Genomic DNA, 19,856 nt, shown 5'->3' with positions numbered 1-19,856 from the left:
CTCCATCTTGTGGTCCTGTGGATGCTGACTTACTTGTATCTTCCCAAGGACACAGAAGGCACCTTGAGCCATGTCATTGATCTCCACATGTCCAGCACATTGCACATTTTTAGCACGTAATGTTTGATAATCAACTAACTAAACAAATAAATCAAATCACAAATCAACTATCTGTGCTCACCTTGAATCAATGGACTATAGGAAAGAGATGATATTGGTTAATGCTGCAAAATAAAACACAGGAAAAAAATGTTCTTAATCAAGATGAGTTTACTTTGTGATTTAAATTGAACAAGCAAAACACCACGAAGGAGACTGATTCAATATTACTTTAAGTTTAGGGTAAACTTTAAATATATTAAATTATTTGTCTTGGTTACTTTTCTCTCATTGCCGAGACAAAATACCTGACACCCAGAATTAAGGAAGGAAAGGTTTATTTACCTCACAGTTTGTGGAGGTTGTAGTCCATACTCAGCTGGCTCCAAGGCAAAGTGGCACATGGCAGAGGGCAACTGTTCATGGCAGCGGAAGACAGCAAAACAGCCAGAGCAAAAGGAAGGAGCAGCAGCAAGCAGCCTCTTTCCCTCCCTTACGTTGTATGCAAACTACCCGCCCCAGGGCAGGTGTAACACTCACACCCATAATTTCAACATTGGACCATCAATGAATCGTAAACTCTAGAAGCCTGTACCCATGACTGCATGAAGATTTGCAGGGACACCCAGACACAAACCATAACAGAGATTGATTCAATATTACTTTAAGTTTAGGATAAATTTTAAATATATTAAATTATTACAAAGTTATACTTACATGTGTGTATGTGTCTTTCTATATATATCTCTTTACTTATTTTCTATTACCTATCTATCCATCTATCTATCATCCTTTATCAATCATCTATTATCTATTCTCAACTCCATCCCTCAGATCCTTCTCAGGTTCCAGAACACTGGCCACAGGAAGGAGAGATCAAGATTCACGATCTTTGCGTAAGATATGAAAATAATCTGAAGCCTGTTCTTAAACATGTCAAGGCTTACATCAAACCTGGGCAAAAGGTATCGTTTTACCACTGTCTGATTTGTTTTGTACATAAAAGCTCCACTGGAGCTCACTGTCACCACATAAGCTCTTCGAACATCTAAGCCAAGTATATTCTCACTGAGTTCACACAATATCCCTGCATGACACAGGGAAAAGTATCTGCATAACAAAGAAAAGAAGGAGACATAATAATAGTGCAATACATGTTCTGTAGATCATACTACCATTCACTAACCTCCCATGCAAATCAGAGAAGTCTGCAACAGGTGGTTTAAAATTCCTGGTTTCTGGCTCGTGATCCTATCAGACATCTCCTTAGGAACCTTTGCCTCCATCCTAGCTCTAGTCCCAAAGTGATGTTTTTTAGTGAATGTAAAAAGAACAAGTGTGGATTTAAAAATAGAGCTGTTCTACTTTTCATTATAAACCTATTGTAACTAAGATAAAATGGGATAGCTGTATTTTGAGCCCAACAATATACCAAATCCAAAAATTAAGCAATGCTGGAAAAACAACACAACCAAATAGAATGTGATTCATTGAGGATTTGGCAGACTTCCTATTGCACTTTTAATAATGTTAGTTCATAAGATCGAAGAAGAACACGAGGTCCTAGTATAATCGTTTCAATAGAATTGTGCTTTTATTATGAGAGCTTGTCTAAGTCACAAATATTTTGGATCACTGTCTGTCCTTTTCCTGAGGCCTCCTCTCTCAGTGACAGTGGCTTTTGCAGGTGGGCATCTGTGGACGCACCGGCAGTGGGAAGTCATCCTTATCTCTGGCGTTCTTCAGGATGGTTGATATATTTGATGGTGAGTTGTCAGCTACATTTTTAAATTGGGCACATACTGCTTTTTTTTCAAAAACATAATTTAAAAGACCAATGTACCTAATCCTGAAAAAAGAAAAAGCAAAATTTTATAATGGACTTTGTGTTCTGCACATGGTTCAAGGCAGGAATTCAGATAAACAACCTAGAGATAAAGAAAGAACATAGAATTGGGAAAATAAAATAGCTCTAAACTCAGGTCAGGAGATTGCTGGTGAACAGTTCTGATAAACTTAAAAGAACAAGGTCACCTACTTTGAACAGCAGTAGATGTAGGTGGCTTTTCAAGAGAAGAAAGAAAGGAATATTGGCTTGCTTTCTTCAGACTGAAAATACATCTTTTTCTATCAAAGGAAGAAATTTCAAGAAAATAAGTAATATGCACTTTGAATGTTGGCCTGTTACTCTTACAACCATTTACTTATTAACACAATGTAATGGCACTGAATTCTTTGTGAGGAAGCAATATTTTCTGCCAAGCCTTAAGCTATATTAACAGTATGACAAATATTTATTGACCAGGTGTGGTGTTCAGTCATGATTGTAATCCTAGCACTCTGGGAGGCTGAGGCAGGAAGATGATAAGTTAAAGCCCACCTGGGCAACTTAGTGACTTAGTGAAATTCTGTCTCAAGATTTGAAAAGGGAGAGGGCCTGAGAGATAGTTCAGTGTGAAAGCCATGGGTTTGATTTCCAATAACACATACACAAATTATTAAAAATTCATTTATTCATAGAAAGATCATAAAATAATTTACTCTTTATTTCAGAAAAATATGCCACATTAGTTCATCTATCAAGTGGCCTATACATAGGCTGGTACATGATCCTTTTAAATGGAATAGAATACAGCAATGAACTTAACCCTTGGCTCAAAGAAGGACTTACTATTATGATCTATACCAGTTACAATGATCATTACAGTATTTTGCATGCTTATTGTACTTAATGGCTTCCATTATTTAATTTAATCTACAGGATGGCTTTGTAAGGTACAAAGGTCAGTTTATGAACAACAGAATTCCACTGTGCTAACTGGAATTTGGGGGAAGGTTTAAGTTCAAAGAGAGGATAAGCATCTATCACTGGCTTAGTGGTTTGCTATTTTTGTGGCTGGTTATAATACACAGGTACTTTAAGGACTTTCGTGAGATTTGTGTCATAAGGTAATTGGAGCTTTTCACCAAATGCTGTGTGATAAATCACCATAATAGTTACCTAATCCTTGTGTGTCTAGAAATAAGATATCAGGGCCAATGTCAGCTATCATAGGCTTGTTTTCTTCATAGTAGCATTAGGTAGCATTAGGCTGCTAATATTTTAATAGACAGTATTGTCTTTGTTCCCAAAGGACACAGTTTAGGCTAATCACCCTTTTGTGCTCTTAAATGTAAACCTACTTGGTAGATGGGCTGCAGCTGCCACTGAGCCCATATTTTTCAGGGCAATATTGCCTCTGTGCAAAAGTAAGAGGATAAAACTAATTTATCCAGTTGAAGAAAGAACATCGAGATTGCATTACTCTCCAAGTCTACATACAGTAAGGGGGAACTTTGGTAAAATTTGATGTCTATATCATAGAACTTGTCTTCTTATTTTTAATGCATTTTATTATTCAATCAGTATAGAAGTGAATGGCGCAAAAACTTCATAGTCAAGGTGCTTATATTGTATTGGAGGAGAGACAAATAAAAACATAATGAAATACGTAAAGAAAGTAAAATTCTGATAAATCCCTTGAAGAAAAACAAAGCAAGCACAGGGGAGAAAGAAATAGCAGGAGAGGAACTCAAAAGAGATAAAAGTATATTTTATTTGTATGCCCACACAAATTGAATGAACTGAAAATTCTTTTAGGAGAAATATATAAGAAATACAAAATTACTAGCAGAAATATGTATTTTTAAAAGAAACAAATAACAATGTTTTGGATATTCAAATGGAAAGGTATATATCACGTATTTCAACTCAGAAGCAGAAAAGGGGGTTCTTATTTTATTTTGTTTTGTTTCATGGTGCTGGAGATCAAACCCAAAGCCTCAGGAGAAAAAAAAATTAACAGGTAAATAAATTAAAATTTTACTTGTGAGTTTACTCCATGTCTGTCATTTTTGTTTTTCCTTAACAGGAAAGATTGTCATTGATGGCATAGACATTTCTAAACTACCGCTGCACACACTCCGTTCGAGACTGTCCATCATTCTACAGGACCCAATACTGTTCAGTGGTTCTATCAGGTAGGTGGCATATTCAGCATAATTGTGTCCCTCAGGATTTATCTTTGGCTCATAGGAATATTTTACCCTGAGAATTGTTTGCCAGGTAGGTGTGAAATAACAGTATCAAGATGAGAAGAATAAATATGCTGAACTGTGATTTGGACCAGAAACTGTAGAGATGGTAAATTAACCTACAGAAGCCAATCTCTTATATTTCCAAGAGTTCTTCTCTTTCAGTTTGCCAAATTAAAATCCATTTTGTCCTCTGTACTTAGGAGGGATAGTTCTTGGTAGACATTTCTGAGAAGTTCCGCCTACAAATAGGCTGCCTAACTCGTGTCTGACCCGGTCTCAGCAGATAGTCTGAGCTGAGTTATTCTACTTACCTTTCTCCCTATTCCTTAAATTTTTGCTTTCAGCCCTGTTTGCTTTGGTAAACCTGTTACAGTCTCTATGCCTGGTTCCTAATTACCCACACACAAAAAAATGGAACCATCTATTAGTTGCTGGTGCTTTAATTATATTGTCTGATTGAATTCTTGAAACATTGTTTGGGGATACATAGTTTTGATATTTCCATTTTACAGATGAGTATTTCACAAATGAGTGTTGTAACTTGCCAAAGAAGTTGTAACTTGCCAAGTTCACACACCGATGAGGTTGTGGCAGTGGAATTCCCATCAGTTTGTCTGATTCCAAAGTCTGCCTTAATGTTCTCCACCAAATCATGTCTTTCATTTCATCCATCTTTTCCTGTCCAACTCCCCTCTTCCATTCATGGAATTACAAAGAACTGTTCACCACCTCTACTCAGTAATTACTCTTTATCTTGAGAAAATGTATGTAAAATTGCTCAGCATTACCTATAAAGTTAATTTAATCACAAGTTCTGAATGGGTCAAGCTATTCAACAATCTTACAGTCAATTTCTACCACCTAGTATATGTATTGTGAATACTACTATTGTGGTTGGTGCAGCACAGTTTATCTCTTTTTTTTTTTTTCCCCCTGGTACTGGGAATTGAACTCACTACCTTGTGCTTGCCAGGCAGGCACTGTGCCACTGAGCTAAATCTCCAGCCAGCACAGTTTATCTCAAATAATATTATATGGGGGCTGGGAATTTAACTCAGTGGCACAGCGTCTGCCTGGCAAGTGCAACGTCCTGAATTCGATTCCTGGTACCGGGGGGAAAAAAAATCCTCAAATAATATCACATGTTCCCATTATTGATTTATGTATTTAGCATCAATTCTGCTGGAATATTTTGCTGGAAACTATTCAGGTTATGCTGAGTATAGTATGTCATGGAAGGATCCAGGTAACAAAAGTGATATTATATCATGTATATAAATTCATCTAATGATATCACCAAAAAAGGCTTTTGGATAACATTAAGGTCATTCTTTCACTCATCCTGCATGAATTCAGGACTTGCTCTGTTCTAGGTGCTGAATACAAAACAGTAACCAAAATAAACAGAAGCAAACATTTTAAGAAAAGACCAATAAGAAAATATACATAAAAGCTTTCTATTTTTATTTCACCTATTGTATTATTCTAATTTACTAATTAACTGACTTTTCCCTGCAGATTTAATTTAGATCCAGAGTGCAAATGCACAGACGACAGACTCTGGGAGGCTCTAGAAATTGCCCAGCTGAAGAATATGGTCAAATCGCTACCTGGAGGTCTAGGTATCATTTCTAAATAACACATTGAGGGGACTGTGATTTAGCTCAGCCGCAAAAGTGCTTGCCTGGCAAGCGCAGGGTTGTGAGTTCAATTCCCGGTACCGGAAGAAAAACAAATAAATAACACATTTATTTTGTGCATATGCAATTAGTCCTGCATCTCTCTCTATATATCTTATGGTAGAACCATATAATTGTAGTGTTAATGATATGTTTTTATATTTATTTATCCTTGGTGCTGGGGATCAAACCCAAGGCCTGTGCATACTGTGAACATGCTCTACCACTGAGCTCTACTCCGAGTCCAGTATTAGATCTTCTGGTGCTTAGTCTACTGAAGGTCACTAGGACATTGTGAAGTCTTGTTATTTTCCCTGGTACACACGATGAGTCTAATGACAAATTCCACTGCATATGAGCACTCCAAAATATTCCAGTTAACACATGTATCTCTTCGTTCTTCTCACCATCGTGGGCACAAGTCAGTGGAATCACTTGCTTCTTGCAGTCCTTCCTACTCAAGTCACCTGAGGATAGTACTGGGTAACATATTTTAGAAGCTATTAGATATCCAAGTCCTGCCATGATTTAGGAAAATGTCATCAGGCCCACAAAATTCAAAGACCCAATCCAAAAATGGTCATCTGAGATGAATACACACTTCTCAGATGAGGCAATGCAAAATGGCAAATAAATATATGAGAAAATGTCCAACATCATCGGTCATTTGAGAAATACAACTTAAAACAACACTGAGATTCCATCTCATCCTAGAAAGAATGGCTATCATCAAGAAATCAACCAGTAACAAATGCTAGTGAGGCTGTGTGGGAAAAGGAACCCTTCTTCAGTGTGGGTGGGAGTGTAGACTTGTACAACCACTATGGAAATCCATGTGGAATTCCTCAAAAAACTAGGATTATAGGTCCCATTTGACCCACCTAATCTGCTTCTGGGTATCTTCCCAGAAGAACTGAAAACATCATACCACAGTGATATATGTGCACCCATGTTTATAGCAGTGCAATTTGTCATAGTTAAGTCTTAGAAACAACCCAAATGCCCATCATGGATAAAAAAGATGTGGTAGTTTTATACAATGGAGTATTACTCAGCTATAAAGAAAAACTTAAGGCTTTTATAGGTAAATGGATGCAACTAGAGACCATACTCATAAGTGAATTAAATCAAACTCACATATATAAGCATTGTGTTGTCTCCCTAGTATAAGAAACTGAAAGAGTAAATAAGATCCAAAATGTACAATTGATATTGTGAAAGGGAAAGAAACTATTCAAAAGGAAGGAACAACTGGGTTGAGGGAAAGGAGAAAAGAAAGAAAGAAGAGGGAAAAAAAATATATATATATATATATACTTATACACACACACACATACACGGTAGCTAAGATAATTATACTACTAATTTCTATTGGTTTATTAAAAGGAACCATTAATGCTTAATTTTTTCTGATCATATTTGCATGCTTATAAAAAAGAAGAAAAGAAAAGATCATTTCTCCACATTGGTTACCACTTTCTTCTTTCACTTACATAATGTAATTTTCATCTTGTTTGAGAACATTATGTTGTATGATTATCTTGTGGGATCAGTTTTGGCCATTTATGTAAAGAATGAAACATGTATTTAAACAATCACTAAAAAATTCAGTCCAATTTCTGACCAATAAATGATGATTAAATGAAAGAATAACATGTTAATAAGAGTTCATATCTTCCTTAATTCATAAAAATGGACATCTATAATTTTTGACTTTTGCTTCCTTAAAATCTGAAGCCATTTAAGAAAGCAGTAGAAACACTAACAGCTTTTTTATATTCTAATTTTAATACACAATATATAGTTGCCAAATTGATGGTGTTGTTTTGGCATCTCATTTTTTAAAAAAGTCAACATACAAAACAAAACCATGTGTATTTGTTCATTTATTTGGAAAGAAAGGCCTACTCAAAAACAAGAACTTTTATGATTTTAATTAAGTCCCAAGTAGAAGCAAACCACAAGCAAAAATTAAGACAGTATGTCTTTAAGGGAAGTTTTATTGACCTTGCTAGTGTCAGTTATGGGAGTAATTCCAGAACTCTGGATGAACTTTCCCATAGTAACTTTTGTTATTTCCTGTGGGGAGCCCAGTAAGTCTGCTTGAGACATTGATTCATGCTTATAGCCCTTCTCTCTTGGCATTTAGAGACTTGCCTCCACCACCACCATTAACAATTGGAAAGATAAGCGCTTGTAGCCCTTTTCCTTAACGTGGGGGCTATGTGAACCTGTTCTAAATTGTAGGTCTCAAGTTTTGTGGTTGTGATATATGTAGCTAAAGTAGTTTAAACAATAAGGGATTGTCTTTACACTTTGTAACTCACCAAATTCACTGTGTCACCATCTTAACAAAGGTGACACGAGTTTTCTTAACAAAGATCTGGTTCAGGCCAAACCTGGTAAAGAATATTCAGCAGCTACCTAAGTTATTAAGCAAATTAAAATTAGGAAAATGAATGCATAGCTTCCAAACATGAGAAGTTATAAAAATCTGATGGAGTGAGAACCTGATTACTAGAAATCCCTCCCACCACCCCTCCAGGATTTGACTAAAAGGTGTTTGAATTCTAATAAAAGAAATTTTTGAAAGCAGAATTCATCTGAAATTCACAATAGCAGTTTATTTAATGTTGATGGAAACATCAAAAAATAAAAAGTTAATCCTAATGGGGATACATCATTCACTTATCCATTTCAGTGTTGTATTTGGTGTCCATCTGGGATACCATAGCATTAGAAATACATAGATAAACAAAAGCCAACCCAGCCCTTGTCCACTTGGTTCTTACAGTCGAGTAGGACAGCAGAACCGAAAGAGAACTGGAGTTGGAACTGGGAATACTTCTTATCAAGCTCCACTGTATTTGCTAAGTGTGACCTTGGACAAGGCATTTATAGAATTACAATAAATAACTTGAAAATTCCCAAGGTCTTCTAACCTTCGCAGTGTTTAACAACACGGTACATCCTATTGCCAGGAGGTAACTGACCTAGTGACCTCTTCCCTTTCCCAGAGCACAGTCCCACCTTGTCCTTCCGTAAGAAATCCTTGCTCTAGTACACAGGGATCTCCCATGTGCTGCTCGGCTGGTATATTTTTCATGACTTTGCCCAAGGAGGGCATTCGTCCCCTTTCACTAATGAAATCTTTGTTTCTTCTTCTGATTTAGACGCAGTTGTCACGGAAGGTGGGGAGAATTTCAGCGTTGGGCAGAGACAGCTGTTTTGCCTTGCCAGGGCTTTCGTCCGCAAAAGCAGTATTCTCATCATGGATGAAGCCACAGCTTCCATTGACATGGCCACGGTGAGTGCAGTTCTCGAAATGTGCACGGAAATGACAGTCAGTGTTGTTCCTGATTGGGTTCTGAATCTCCCATACTACCGTTTTAAATGACTTCCCAATCATCTCCTGGATCAGCCAGTGATCACAATAAGAAATGCAATAAAAGACACACCACACGTGCATTAAAGGAGTTTGCACTACCAATAAACATAAAATAAATTCTGCCTCACTTTTTCCCCTTTCTTAACATTTTTATTGTAACATAATTTTATTTTTTATTTTAAAGATAAGAGAATCAAAGCATATTAACAAGCACACAGACATAAACAAAGCAACATAAAAACAATAACAGCAATACAGAATTTCAGACAAGATGATAGGAAATTAACAATGGAAGCTGTATTACATATTGTTATCTTCTAATTGGTTACTCAGATAAACAAATATAGGCATGTAAGATTGGTCAAACAATTAAACATTAACTGTTCCTTTCAATAAAGCAATAGAAATTAGTAGTATAATGATCTTAGCTACCTTGTGTGTATATATATTTTTTTCCCCTTCCTTCCTTCTTATCTCTTTTCCCTCATCTAAGTTCCTTCCTTTTTAGCAGTTTCTTTCTCTTTCATAATATCTATTGTACCTTTGAGATTTTATTTGCTCTTTCAGGTTCTTAACTAGGGAGACAATGCAATGTTTACTCACGTTGCCAGATAATTTTAGACTTGTAGAAATGTTGTATGGAAAGGACAAATAATTTTTAGATACCCTTTAGTCAGGTTCCTTGCTCATTTTGTTTTGATACTTATTGATTGATTTTTTAATGGACATGATAGTGCTGTGTGTGTATTGATCCGTGTATGTATTGCAGAAGACTTCTGTCAAGCTAATTAGCATATCCACATGATCAGAAATTCATCATTTTTTATACTGAGAATGTTAAAAATCTGTCTCAGCAACATTGAAGTATATAATTTTGAAAAATATATATATATTATTGACTGTGGTCACCACCCAATTTAATAGATCACTACAACTTAGTGCTATTATCAAAAAGACAAGAGCAGTTGTTGGTGAGGATGTGGAGAAAAAGGAAACCTTGTACACTGTTGGTGGAAATGTAAGCTAGCAGAGCCATTTTGGGAAAAGGATGGAGGTTCTTTAAAACCTTACAAATAGATCGACCATATGATCAGTCCTACAATCCCATTCTTGGGCATATATCCAAAAGAAATGAGATCTGTTTGTTGAAGAGGCATCTTCATTACTGTGTTCATTTTAGCCTTATTCACAATAACCAAGATATGAATGCAACTTAACTTTCCATCCATGGATGATTGGATTGAAATTGTAATCTATAGAGATAATGGAATACTACACAGTGTTTCAAAAGCAGGAAATTCTGTTATTTGTGACATGAGTAGAACTAGAGGTCATTATGTTGATAAAAGAAGCGAGTCACAGAAAGATAAATATGGTATGATTTCATTTACTTGTAGAAAGACTGTTACCAAGGCTGGCGGAGAAGACATGGGGAAATGGAAGATGTTAATGAAAGAGCACAAAATTTTTGTTAGATTTAAGTCATATGTTTTAGTGATCTATTGCACTGCACACTGCCATCACTTTTCAATAAGTTTTTAAAACAGTATAATTCCAAGGCTCAGTTGATGGAAGTACTATATGATATGAAAGAATCATTCTTTAGAAGTTCTAAAGTGTCTAAATCTTTAATAAACTATTGATAAGCAAGACCAACCCTTTTCTAAAGCACTTTGAAGAGGGAGTTGTTCAGAACAGTGACAGCTACAGTTGACAATGGCCTGCTGCGTGTGTGAATGGTAAAAAGCCAGAAACTTTGGTTTCCAAAAGAAAATATTTAAAAGAGTCAACCAAAAAGATTCGTCTGGAAGGCTGGGATTGGTTGGGAACAATATATTAAACCACATACTGTGTAGGAGCTAGCATCAACTGTTTTTTTTTTTTTTTTAAGTTAACTTGATATTGAAAGTTTGAGGCTGGATGTGGTGGCGCATGCCTGTAACCCCAGCACTTGGGAGGCTGAGGCAGGAGGATCACTGTGAGTTCAAGGACAGCTTGAGCTACAAAGTGAGTTCAAGGACAGCCTGAACCGCAGAGTAAAACTCTGTCTCAAAAAGACAAAGAAGAAAGAAAGTTTGACCTCAGAGAGGATAAACATTTTTTTAAAACTCAGTTTCATGTTATTTTCTTGCTGCATGCTTTAGATAGGGTAGAACTACCCAAAGAGGTGAAATAGTCTCAGATTGTTAAAAGCCCATTATAACCCAGGCACGCTGGCACATGCCTGTAATCCCAGCACTGTGGGAGGTTAAGGCAGGAGGATCGCAAATTCAAGCTCAGCCTGGGCAACTAATACTATAGGGACTAGAAAAGATAAATAAAGTGCTGGGATGTAGCTCGGTGTGAAAGCCCCAGGTTCAATCCCTAGTAGCACACACATATAAAAAGCCAATTATAAATGGAGATGCTAATTTCACATAATTTTTTTATAAGTAAGATTAATCAAAGTTCCCATTCAAAATTATGTAACCTCAAGGTGAACGGAATTGAAAGCAATAAAATAATCTCTCATCAAGTCTTTTCACTAAATGTAAGTACATCAAAATTACTGAATCTGTACAATATCAAGGGCAATTATAAGGATAGTACTGCCTCACCAGACAAGAGAGAAAACATGAAGTAAGCAGCAGTAAGCCAATCAAATTTTCCTCTAGCAAAGAGGTGAAAATTTATCCAGAACCTCTTTCAAAATATGGCAACAACCGTGTGCAATGGGAATAGAAATAATTCCTACCTAGAATATTTTGTAGGTCAAAAATGCACATTTTGGGATAGATTTCATCTTTCCTTTTTCTGAATCAAAGGTCAACAGCATTTTAGGGTTGGATTCATTTGGAATCCTCGCTGCTTATGGTTTCACGTAAATGAGTATCTTGATGCTTGTGTCATTGGATTTTCTTCCCTGGATTTCCTGTCAACCGGAGTCACTCCAGTTTGACCGCGGAGTCGTATTTCCATGCTGAAGGCACTTCTAGGATCCACTGTGAACTGCTTGGGGCCCTGCTCCCTCTGTCCTTCCCCTGAGGAGGAGTGTGAGAATGCTCAGACAGGGCTGGGCACAGTGGGACAGTGTTCTTGGGGACGAGATGTTGCGGCAAGAGAAAATAGTCCCAAGAAAATTGACACTGTATTTGTATTTTTCGGCAGGAAAATATTTTGCAGAAAGTGGTCATGACAGCCTTTGCAGACCGCACGGTTGTGACCATAGCTGTGAGTATGGGAGACGGGGTTGATCGGCTCCTCCTGAGTTTTTGTTCTAAGACTCTGATCTTGCGGTATGAGCAGTTAAAGTGTACTAATGTTGAGCTGTGCTTTTCTATGATGATCTTTCTGATCTGTACAAAAACAGTGCAAGAAATACGGTTATATTTCAAAAGGGTGTCCTTTTCCAAGCTGTCTGCTCTACCCAATGCTCCTAAATTGCAATGACAGCATCTCCTAAATCTAAGGGTTCCAGCAGGTCATGTACTATTTCTCTGAGCTCATTTTATTTCCCATAATCTGATGGTCTGATGAGGAATTTCAGAAGCAAAATACTTAAATGGCATTGCCAATTCTGCTAGTAGTGATACTTAACTTCTATTCATTTATCTGTTTTAAAAAAGAAGAAAATGAAAAATAAATAAATAAAAAAGAAGAAAATGAGCTCCTTCATAGCAAGGGCAGGTAATGTCTCTATTTTAGATTGCACCAGACAGAACTGCGTAAACCCTCCTAATCCACGGTATGGCTTATTTAAAATAGGCCTTGACAGGGCTGGGGATTTAGCTCAGCAGCACGGCGCCTGCCCGGCAAGTGTGAGGTCGTAAGTTCAATTCCCGGTGCCAAATAAATAAATAAATAAAATAGGTCCTGGTGTTCTGTCTCTTCTGCTTTGCAGATGGGTGGGTTCTTGCTATAGTTCATCCTGCTGCTTAACACGAACTGTTTTTTAAAGAACCTCTTGGGCATTTTTCCTTGGCTGATCTTTCTCTTCTTTCTGTTTCTCTCTCTAGCACCGTGTCTCCTCGATTACAGATGCAGATCTTGTTTTAGTCTTTTCTGAGGGTATTTTAGTGGAGTGTGACACTGGTCCAAACTTGCTCACCTACAAGAATGGGCTCTTTTCTACCTTGGTGATGACTCACAAGTAGACTCTCACGATCTACTCCACGAAGTACCCGTCCTCTGGTAGTTATCTTAGTGGTGTCCCCTCAGTGACGCAAAGCTAGTGCTGTGACAAAGGCGGGGGGCTGCAGAGGGAATTGAGTGCAGCGTATTATTATCCTACTCAGCTTGGACAGGTGCTTCTGTGATGTGTATTACTGAATAAGGTGTGTGCACATATTTTTACACGCTCCACACACAAGCATTTATGAAACCTGAGACCCAGATTCACCTCCATCCTGAAGCCAAATTTTACTGTTCCTTGAGCATGTATGGTAGTCATGTTTAGAAATATCATATGCTCCTCACCTGCTCTGAAGCATGCATTGTTCTGTTTAAATGGTCACTTCAATGTAACTGCTGAGCTGTGAAAGTTATATATGGAATGCTTGTGTGCTGCCATTTTTGTGAATGATGCAAGGGGAAAAAAGCACCCTTTGAAGTGCAGCTTTTTCATGCTTGCTGGAAACAACTCCTTATCCAGCCCAGGTAAAGAAAAACCCACTTTTTCTCATTTTCCCAGTGACCTCTGGGGTTCCTTTTCCCTGGAGGAGAGTCACCCGACAACTCCATGCACACTAAGGTGTAAGTGATTTAAAAGGTGGGACAATTGGCTACCTCGAAAAATTGTTCTGGAATACTTTGGAGAATTTCCACACTGGAGAAAGTAGGGAGACTTTCTGGGAACAAAAGAACTCCCAATGCCCCTACATGAATGAGGTGGGAGGGGAAGTAGATCTTTTCTTACTTAAAAGATTGCTTTTTCTTTACTCTGCATGAAGCATGATGTTGTTGTGTGGTTCCAGATAAGAAGATTATTTCAGCACAATTTAGATTTTTAACAGAAAAATATATGTTGCATTTTACCTGATTTATGCGCCATATCCACTGAATACAGATATCTTTCATCTATTCTTCAAGACCAGTACCGTGAGGGTGGCCATTAGGATTCCTTGAACTCTCCCCCACTCAGAGAGCACCAGCTCCTCATGACAGGCTCATAGAAAACACAACGGCACATTTGTGCAGTCTGACGTAGAAAGGTCCTCAGCTCCGTTAAGGGTTATTTTCCTTCTCTGACTAAAAGATGTCTTGCTACTTTGGTTAACTGCCACCAAAAATTATATAATATCTTTAAAAGAATAATTTTTTCCAGCCTCTAAAAACAAGCTCAAACACCCCCCAAATAGTCCATGATTTTTATTTATGAAAATGATTTAGTCTTTACCCTTGATTAGATTAACTTCTCTGGAGCATTTTGAAAATTTCATCAGCACTCTTCTTATTGATACTACACTTTATTAACAAGAGAAAATTTGGATTTAATGGAATAAACACCAGCTATCTTTATTTCCACCAGCCAAGATTTTTCAATGCTTTTAATATTTTTTAGTAAACATTATTTTAGAATATCAGGACCATGCTTAGGAGGCTGTATTTATAAATTTAGAGGCCAAATTCTTTTTCAAACATCTTTGATGTGGATTTAGAAGAGCTAATATTTTTCTGGAGTAAAAATGAACAGCAGATTATCAGTTAATTAAGGTTATGTTTATTTATTTATTTTTTATTTATTTATTTTTTGGTTTTTCTCCGGTACCGGGAACTGAACTTGTGACCTTGTGCTTGCCAGGCAAGCGCTTTGCCGCTGAGCTAAATCCCCAGCCCCTAGGTTATGTTTATTTTTTTCTTGACTGCATAGGTGTCCAAATGGCTCTATTCCAAAGGTAAATAGGCATTGTCCTAAGTTTTGATAATTCCTAAATGTATATTATTTAGTGAGCGACAGGCTTGTCTATGGATGTTAAAGACAGTGAGGTGTTTTAGTTCCTTTTTTGTGTTGCTGCAACAAAATACCCGACACCCGAAGTTAAAGGAGAAAAAGTTCATTAGGCTCACAGTTTGTAGAGGTTTCGGTTCATAGTTAGGAGGACTCCAAGACAGGATGGCTTTGCAGGGGTGCATCACAGAGGAGAAACAGTCCATGGCAAGCAGGCAGGGAGAGCACGTTTGCCCTCTTTCTGTCCCTTACATTTTATGCAGGCTATTCGCCCTATGGTGGATATGGCACTCACACCCTTAATCCTGGCTAGAACTATGCCAACTATGCCAACCAATCGGTGGACTGAGTTAGTAAAATCACACACCCGTGATCCCAGCACCACACGCTCTAGATCCAGCCACCTCGGAAAAGCTCTGCCCCATGACTGCGTGAGGCTTGCGGGGAAGGGCATCTACATACAAGCCATAACACTGAGCGGGTTCTCAAATGACATCCTTATCGCTTTCTGTGTATATATTTTTATCCCCCTGTGATTGTGAGTAACAACTGCGCTTGTTTTTCTGAAAGCATAAACATTGAAACTACCCCATCTATGTGGCCCAGGGTGGAATATAGACTTTTGACCCTGGGGATGGCTTTCAGTTGGACTTCGGATTGTTAGGAGAAAGGTACTTTGGAAGACTGTGTATCCACTAAGTAAATGACATTTCTAGGTGTAGAACTGTGGCAGGAACTTCCATCAGCACACTATCCTAGTCCAACAAGGTAGCCCCTAGCCACATGTGGCTACTGAGCATTTGAAATGTAGGTAGTATGATTTAAGAATCACTATAAATGTAGGGGCTGGGGATTTAGCTCAGTGGCAAAAGTGCCTGCCTGACAAGCGCAAGGTCGTGAGTTCGGTTCCCGGTACCAGAGAAAAAAACAAAAAACAAAACAAAAATAAACAAAAACAAAAGAATCACTATAAATGTAAAATACAGAGTGTATCTCAAAGATACAGTACTAATAGAAAAATGTAAAAGATCTCATGAATAATTTTATATTGGTCGCATGTCAAAACGATAACATTTTAGATAGACTGAGTTAACACATATTATGAAAATAGCTTTCACTTTTAAAACACAGCTCCTAGGAAATATTAAAACTACATGTGGCTTACATTATATTTTTATTGGACAGAGCTAACCTCAGCAAGTGTAAAGGCTCACCACACTGATTTTGCCTTTCTAAATTATGGAAATAATAAATAGTAGTAGCTGACATTTATTATTTGGTTATATGTAACCAGACAAGGTGCTAAATTTTTTACGTGGACCATCTCATTTGATGCTTACCATCATTCTCCAAGACAGGTAGTGTTATTACTACCACCTTACAGACATGAACTTGAAGGCATACAAAAGTTGGTAGGTTGGTAAGATTGCACAAAGAACAGAGAGTGATACCAATGTGAATCAAGTCTAACCTCACAGACTGCACTGTTCACCATAATGCAGGTAAACATTCCTCAGTGGTATTAGGGACTTCCTGTGCAACAGCTGGAGGAGAAATACCTCACACTTGCAAGTTAGTGAACCTGCTTTTGATTCTGATTCTGCTACTTGTTATCCATTTTTCTTAATCTCTCTGCGCGCCTACCTTCTCCCCTATAAAATGAAGAGAGAATACCCAGAGCTGAGGGATACTTCGATGACTTACAACTCTGTGTGCGGAATGAATAATGTACAGCCTGTGCTCAATAAGAGGTAGCTTTTATTAGTTAGTAGCACTAAATCCTGTCTCCCAAGGCTTTAGTGGAAAGAGAATGAGTGAGAGATAGCAACCCCCAAAATTAAGAGACTGCATGTCTCAAGTCTTGGATAACTCGATCTAATACTGCATGTCAGAATGGACTTACCCATACTGTCTTCTGGAATTCACTTCTTTCCCAGGTTCTTCTGATTGTGTATTAGTCCATGGCATGAGTTGACTTACACAAGAGACAACTGTAACATGCAACATAGCTGGTCTGCAGTGGCTCCTCTTAGCACTGAAGTATTTGGCAAACATTTATTTGCCTATTTCAGGTTCCAGGAAAATGATGGTGTTAATGCATTTGCTACATTAAAGTTAATACAATCCAAATAAAATCTAGCCAAATTGGCCAGCATTTTAAAGTATATAAATAAATGATTCTCTAAATAAGAAAAAATGGGGGGGCTGTGTTTTCTGGGTCTCCTGGTGTGCCAACATAAATAAGTATTCTTGAATAATCTGTGAAAAGCAGGCATATTCCATTTCTTTTATTGTGAGCTGAAGTTTGTAAAATACGTGTATTCCTTCCATTCACAGCATCGCGTCCACACCATTCTGACTGCAGACCTGGTTATTGTGATGAAGCGAGGAAATATTTTAGAATACGACACTCCAGAAAGCCTGTTGGCCCGAGAAGATGGAGTATTTGCTTCTTTTGTTCGCGCAGACATGTGAAGGAGGGTCTCAAAACGATGTGTGTATTTTTAAATAGTGCAGTCATAATCTGCTTAATGGATCATCATCAAACCTTCGTAGAGCGGCACCTTAAACTTTTACAAATGTTTTTACAAGTGAACATTTCTTTTTCCTGTTTTGGTGTAACTGTTTTCCAAGATAGAACTGCTCGATATGTTTATTACTGATGTTTTCCTAATGATCAAGCCACTTTACCTTGAGAACAGCAGGTTGTATTAGAACATGTAAGCTACTGTAAGTGATAAGTCAGCAGCTTGTGTTTTCATAAGTTTAAGTCTAGTAAATACGTCTCACAGATAGAAGTTGCAGTGAGTAGTCAGTATTATTACACTCTTATTTGTAAGAATAAATGTTCCTTATTAGACTCTCCAAAAGTCATTGGAAGAGAATAAAAGAAGGATGAGTTTTCTCATGAAACACTTAAATTCATCATCTGCTTCATAAGAATAATCTCTGTATTGGTTAACAATAGTAATAATGACTTCCTTAGCTGTCTCTTTTTCTCCCCACTAAATTGTTTCCTGTCACCAAGAAGTCATCACATGTAGCTGGGTGTGGTGGCACACACGTGTAATCCCAGCACTCTGGAGGCTGAGGCAGGAGGATCACCACATGTTCGAGGCCAGCCTGGGCTACATAGTGAGTTCATGGCCACTGTGGGCTACACAGTGAGACCCTGTCTCAAAAAAAAACAAAATAAAATTCAAATAATAAAATAAAAGACGTTTTCACATTTATAAGTTCTATAATGCCAATGCCTTAACTAGAAAGGTCATTAAGAGAGTTAGATACTTGAAAAATTATATTGGTTTTCATTTTTCTCTATCCAGTCTCTGTCATAAGCTATCAGGAATTACATTCCTTTTTCTGAATGAAATGATTTTGAAGGAGTGATTAGTTTTGATCCTTCATTGGTAGGCCAACTAACCATCCCACAGTTTATCCCTCATTAGCTTGTAGTTATGATTGTAAACTCTAAAGTGTCACATTATTTAAAACTCAAAAAACATAGGCAAATGGCCATATATATATATATATATACATTTTAACTGTAGACCATTCATGGCAGGTGAATGTTCCCCTAAGGCACTAAACACACCTTCTGAAATAGCTCTCTATAAAGGTGGAAATATCTCACACTTTGATACATATATATATATAGTGTCCATTTGTAGGTGGAAGAGTTTGCTTCCATCTGTTCCTGCTCTAATATTCATAGTTATGTAAAAAATATATAAAAATTGGTAGGATATTACTGTTGTGTTTTTCTTAAACGTGAATCAATAAATTTAAAATTACCAAAGGTTACCTTTACTGTCATGCTAGCAACCATAGCTCCTACAATTCTATGCCCATCCAGTATTAGCCTCCTTGATTTTCATATGAAGGTCTCTATACATTGTAAGAGCTTGAAGACTTATCATTGCTGGGAAAAGGTAAATTATGTTCCCACCCCATAGTTCTTGCGTTCAGTTTATTGTGTTGTCTATTTATTCTGCAAATTTATAACACTTGTGTATCAGAATATGTCAGTAAGCCTTCACCTGAGTATAAAACACTAATGTTATAAAAATAAGTTCCACAAGGCTGGGCAAAAATGATCTTATTTATCCCTTGTTGCTTATATAAATTACCACCCTTTGTTGCATGTAAAAAACTTCACCAGAAAAAATAGCACTATTGTTTCCTGAAAACAAAGGGGAATAGAACTGGTACCCATAGATTCCATCTTGAAAATATTTTCTAAATTTCTAACTCATCTAAAACACTGCTAGTGTGAAAATGCTTAGTAGGGCTGAGCATACATGATGCTTGTTACCAAGTAATATCTTACTCTTTCAGAGAAATATATTTTTACTCATAAAAATAATCCCTGATGATATTTCTAAATTGTACTTCTATATAGCCAATGTCAGTAGTGGCTTATCTAATTATATCAAACTAAAAATCATAGTTCCCCAGGTGGCTATTATTTAAGTTGAGTAAATATTTGATTATTTCTAAAACTAAATTGACTGAGTAAGTCAGAGATTGTGCCTTTAATCAAATAATCGTGTTTTCCATTACATGTATTATCCATTGACTATTGAAATGACTTGTCTTAAAATAACTTCACACTATATAGGTACATATCTATAAAAGACTAGCTGAACCATATCAAATTTTACATTCACAAATTTTACATTTAACT

General features: G+C 37.1%; 1 protein-coding gene across 11 annotated transcripts in view; it reads left to right on the top strand.

Moving 5' to 3' along the window:
* Positions 1 to 18,285, top strand: part of Abcc9 (ATP-binding cassette, sub-family C (CFTR/MRP), member 9) — a 124,255-nt gene extending 105,970 nt beyond the window's left edge. For 9 of the 11 annotated variants that reach the window (XM_013511597.1, XM_013511601.1, XM_013511602.1 and 6 more), the window contains 7 exons: positions 934 to 1,064; positions 1,787 to 1,865; positions 4,011 to 4,119; positions 5,695 to 5,798; positions 9,029 to 9,162; positions 12,391 to 12,453; positions 17,507 to 18,285. In XM_013511597.1, coding sequence (XP_013367051.1) covers positions 934 to 1,064; positions 1,787 to 1,865; positions 4,011 to 4,119; positions 5,695 to 5,798; positions 9,029 to 9,162; positions 12,391 to 12,453; positions 17,507 to 17,644 — 758 coding nt within the window. In that variant the 3' untranslated portion in view covers positions 17,645 to 18,285. Of the gene's footprint in view, positions 1 to 933; positions 1,065 to 1,786; positions 1,866 to 4,010; positions 4,120 to 5,694; positions 5,799 to 9,028; positions 9,163 to 12,390; positions 12,454 to 13,238; positions 13,414 to 17,506 lie in introns of all 11 variants that reach the window. The other 2 variants (XM_013511603.1, XM_013511600.1) reach the window with 1 other exon arrangement.
* The last annotated feature ends 1,571 nt before the right edge of the window (positions 18,286 to 19,856 follow it).

This window comes from Chinchilla lanigera, unplaced genomic scaffold, assembly GCF_000276665.1.
Source record: "Chinchilla lanigera isolate Chin_1 unplaced genomic scaffold, ChiLan1.0 scaffold00012, whole genome shotgun sequence".
NCBI classification, from domain to species: Eukaryota; Metazoa; Chordata; class Mammalia; order Rodentia; family Chinchillidae; genus Chinchilla; species Chinchilla lanigera.
The sequence above is the reverse complement of the archived record's forward strand: the minus strand, read 5'-3'. Positions and strand labels throughout refer to the sequence as shown.